The sequence below is a fragment of the Drosophila santomea genome, chromosome 2R (genome assembly GCF_016746245.2).
Source record: "Drosophila santomea strain STO CAGO 1482 chromosome 2R, Prin_Dsan_1.1, whole genome shotgun sequence".
NCBI lineage: Eukaryota > Metazoa > Arthropoda > Insecta > Diptera > Drosophilidae > Drosophila > Drosophila santomea.
The window spans coordinates 5,566,215-5,570,395 of record NC_053017.2 but is presented as its reverse complement, the minus strand read 5'-3'; the positions used below and the strand labels follow the sequence as shown (position 1 = coordinate 5,570,395).

At 42.1% G+C, this 4,181-nt stretch overlaps 1 protein-coding gene across 1 annotated transcript; it reads right to left on the bottom strand.

The window, feature by feature from the left end:
• Positions 1–1,986: 1,986 nt before the first annotated feature.
• Positions 1,987–3,128, bottom strand: LOC120445500. The gene is made up of 2 exons (XM_039625948.2): positions 2,600–3,128; positions 1,987–2,425 (listed from the first exon to the last, which is right to left on the bottom strand). The coding sequence occupies exons 1-2, from the start codon at positions 2,808–2,810 to the stop codon at positions 2,064–2,066; spliced, it is 573 nt and encodes a 190-aa protein (XP_039481882.1). The 5' UTR covers positions 2,811–3,128; the 3' UTR covers positions 1,987–2,063.
• Between the last annotated feature and the right edge of the window lie 1,053 nt (positions 3,129–4,181).

Genomic DNA, 4,181 nt, shown 5'->3' with positions numbered 1-4,181 from the left:
ATATCGTGGCATAAATATCACAAAATGAATTTATTTATAGGTGCATAAAGACAACCCGACTGTGTGCACTGCACACATGTGTGAATATTTATTGCAGGCATTGTTTGCCCGTATTCCTGTGTTGTCTATTTATTTGCCGCCTTCCGATTGCCATTGTGTTTATTTGGGACCTTCTTTTTCTGGCCCAATCCGTTCTGTTTTGTTTTGGTGATTTGAAATCGATGCATAAATAATGGTTTATGCCTGCGGCTTTGGTTGCTCCTGATTTTAACATTTTTTTAGAGTCACATACCGTGCGTTTCGTAGTTGGAAAGTCGTTTTGATACAGATCTATAGTTTGTTAAAATAACAAATGTTATTATACTATAATGTAATTGGTATTAAAATATAATATATAGAAAGAAATGCAAATGATACATACATTTCCGACACGTACTGTCCTACTGACGATAAAGGCGGAAAATCACAGAAATGTGACAAACTTTTTCAATTGCACAATATACGGACATAAATTTTATGCAATAAACAGCGACCCAAAACAAGCCAACAAAACGGCTCGGAATAAGGACAAAGTTGCAGTCGAAAACGGGCTAAAACAAAAGATTGCCAAATCAACAATCAGGCGAAAGGGCGCGAAAGATCGTGAAAACTTTTAGCCGCTTTCGTGACGTTTGCCAATTGCTGAATTCTCGATTCCAATGACAATCGCCGCAGGACGAAACAACAACAACGGGGAGAGTAATAGTGGTAAAAACAAGGTGATGGCACGCCCACTTAGCCAGCTGCCAGTTCAACGCCCCCCAAAAGGGCAAAAGGAGCGGACGGGTCTCGTCGCTTACGTGACTTGTTTCATAAACAAACAGAAGGCGCAGAAAATTGGCACAAAATTGCCAGGCGAATCCTTGCCAAAGGACCAAAAATTGGGGGCCCAGGTGTATGGCCTGGCACCTCCTTTCGACTCCTTTTGCTCACATGTCCCGCTGACATTGAGCGGCGTGAAAGTTTCGCCCATGGAGAAGCTCCATTGGCAATTTGGCACTTTTGCATACGAGTTGGTAATTGTTTCCACCAAGCATTTGTGCAGCGGCAGATGGGACTGCACTGCACTGCGTCTCCTTTTCGCCGCGCCTATCATTCAAAAGTCGTGGGCAGCTGCGTTATCCTTGGCTCAGGACATCAGGCATCAGGGTCCGGACAGCTCTAAATGAGACATCGCAAGGACACGAAAGTTTTCTCATTACTAGACACACACTCCAGCACCCAAACCCCTTATGAGATTCCCTTCCTTATCCAAAAAATGGGTAAAACTGAAATAATCAAGAAGCGAAAAAATGGAAAGTTGTCGCCACTTTGCTTAACAGACAATGCAAAAGTGTGCAGTCGGAGAAAGTATTTTAGCTTTAAAAGAAAAATGCTATGCTTAAATAAGAGTTTAAGTTGTTTCCTAAGAGGTTCCAATAAGGTGTTTCCCAAGTTTTAGATGTTATGCAGATGTATGTAGAATTATAAAATGAGTTGCTTAAAAAATATTATTCGCAGTGTTATTTAAATCTGAAGGCAGTCCTGCAGCCATGCAACCCATAGACAGGTGAATCAAGCTTTCAGCTGCCATCCTCGGAGAAAATTCTGCGTGCGGCAAAAGTTTTCATGCATATTCAACATCATTAGAAAGTCAGGACAAAGTAGCTGAAGGCAGAAAGGCAAGAGCATTCGTGGAAAGTAAAACAAACCCGTTTAGGGCGCTAAAATGTAGGCTATAAATTATGTCATAGGTATAGTCGACCTTTTCTCCACGGAGCTTCCTTTCTCGCAGTCAGCCGTAAGTGGGCTTGAAAGGAGTGCATTTAGAAAGTTCTGAAAAGCGTCTTAATTGCAACGCCGTTGGAAAATACCTGTAGAATTTAATTCTTCCTGCTGAAAGCCACTTCAATGCAGAAAAAAATGTATTTATTTACCTAGAAAAGGAAAATCCCTTATAGACACCCATTTTAAAGAAAGGAATTCCCAAATTTATTAGAGAGTAAGGAAATGGAAAATAAATGGAATTCCCCATTTTTTGGGTCCTACATGAGTGAACAGCACCTTCTGGCAGGTCTGGCGGAATGGCGATTCTGAAAACCATTCCTCTTTTCCTCGTCTAAAGGTTCCTCCACATCTCCCACGGTTTCGGGAACAACCATTGCCTGACTGACTGCTGTGCTTCGTAGCTTGGGATCATAGGACTCGGCTCCGATATTCATGGCCTGGACCTCGTCAAACTCAAGTTCGCCGACCTCATCCTCGCCAGGATCCAGGCTGTAACCGAAGCCCGGATTGGGCAGACGCTGCTGCTGCTGTAGGCTGACCTCACGCCAGATGGACTCGTAACGGGGTCCGTAGGATATGTCCTCCGAGGAGGCCGTACTCCACCGGGTGTACGAAGACACTAAAAGCAAATTGTTCATATCAAATATATAGGAAACTGGGACATTTGCTTAGAAGCGTATTGTGTAGGTGATTTAAAGAATAAATTGCATTTAAAATTGTGAACTCTTATATACGCTCATTTGCTACCCTACCTTTAAAGTATTAGCGAGCCCTTGCAAATTTCATCACTTACACTCATCAAATAGCTTTTTGGCCACCTGGCTGGCCTTGAAGTCGGGCACGAACACGGGGGCGTTGGGGTTTAGGCGTCGGTCCAGCGTGCGGCTGACGACGGGGGGCGTGGCGCCGGAGGTGGGCGGAGGGTAGGTGCCGGGGGTCGAAGGGGCGTCACCCAGTTCCCGTGCGAGTCCGCCGGTCGATGCGGTGGCGGTGTCCTTAAACATGGTCACTTAACGCTTGAATAGTTTTCCGAATCTACATTTGACTTCCGGCCGGACGATTTTTCGGGTAGCTTTTCTATGCTGCTTAAATGCTCATTGACAATTATCGCAGGGCACTTCTCGAACTGTCCGATTATCCGGTTTTCCGTGGCAAATATTTGAGAATGACCGAACAGCAGTCGTTTCGAAAATATTTTTGCAAAATTTTGGTAATGACCTATTCTGGCTATGTTCGTGTGTATCTCTCCACGTTTGCCTACTTTAAGTTATTTGCGTTCCCAGTATTTTGAGTGTGTGGGCCCTAGAAATTAAATTGGATTAGGAACGGAAAGTCTACTAAGATTAAAGCTGCTCTATTATTTGGATTTATTTACAAGCAAAATGTATGCTGTAAGACTGTAAAACGCAATTAAAAAGGAAACTATTTCGAAATAAATGTGTTAACTAAGCTCCTTTGTCTTAATTCGTTCTATTCTTTATAAATGGCAAAGCTCCACTTAAGATAAAACACAATTTCCTTAAATGCAGTTAGATTGGTATTTGAATGATTTATGGGTTTATTCTTCTTATTGGGCCTTAACCCGAAAGCTGCTTAATTTCCATGCATGCCATAATTCGATTTTATAAATTTGATTCCACTTTCAACTGTCACGTTTGCTCCGCTTTTCTGGTTGCAAATAAAGTTAGACTTTTAATTAAATGGCAGGACTTACAATAATTTTAATAAGCCGTATAAATAAATTTGAATAAATTTCACACAGTGAGGCAAAATTCCCTAAACTCATCCGGACATTCCATCTTGCCGGTGAGTGTGTGACAAATTTAATTTTGTGAATACCGCAAATCGACAAATATTTTTGTTTGGCCAACAAGAAGAAGACCAAAAGCACCCAGCACTCTAATTCAATCTGGCTGGGGTATTTTAATTGATTTGCGCTAAATTTATTGATTTCATTTTGTCAACAGTTGTTGCCAGATGAACCGCAAAGAAGGCCCGAAAACCTCAGACCAATTCACCCATTCACCATTTGCCCAACTTGAGCTCATTATGGCGGCTTCAGCCCCCTTGGAACCCAATATTTGCATTCATTTTGTGCGTGTGCTAATTTGCATGTGCGAGTGTGTTAAAACATAAATTAGTTGACTCTGCCAACACACCCACACAATCGAATAAAATAAAGTGAAGGGGTTTGAGAAAGTTTCGCCCCACTCCCGACTTTTCGAACCGAGCACCGAAAATTTATTGCCAATTCATTGCATTCGCGCTGCTGCATAGGGCGATTTTCGCTAAACAAATAAATAGCGGTTTTAACTGTTTTTAGTTAATTGCGCAAATTACTTGCGCTAATTTATTGGCCATTTTGTGGAGTAGAC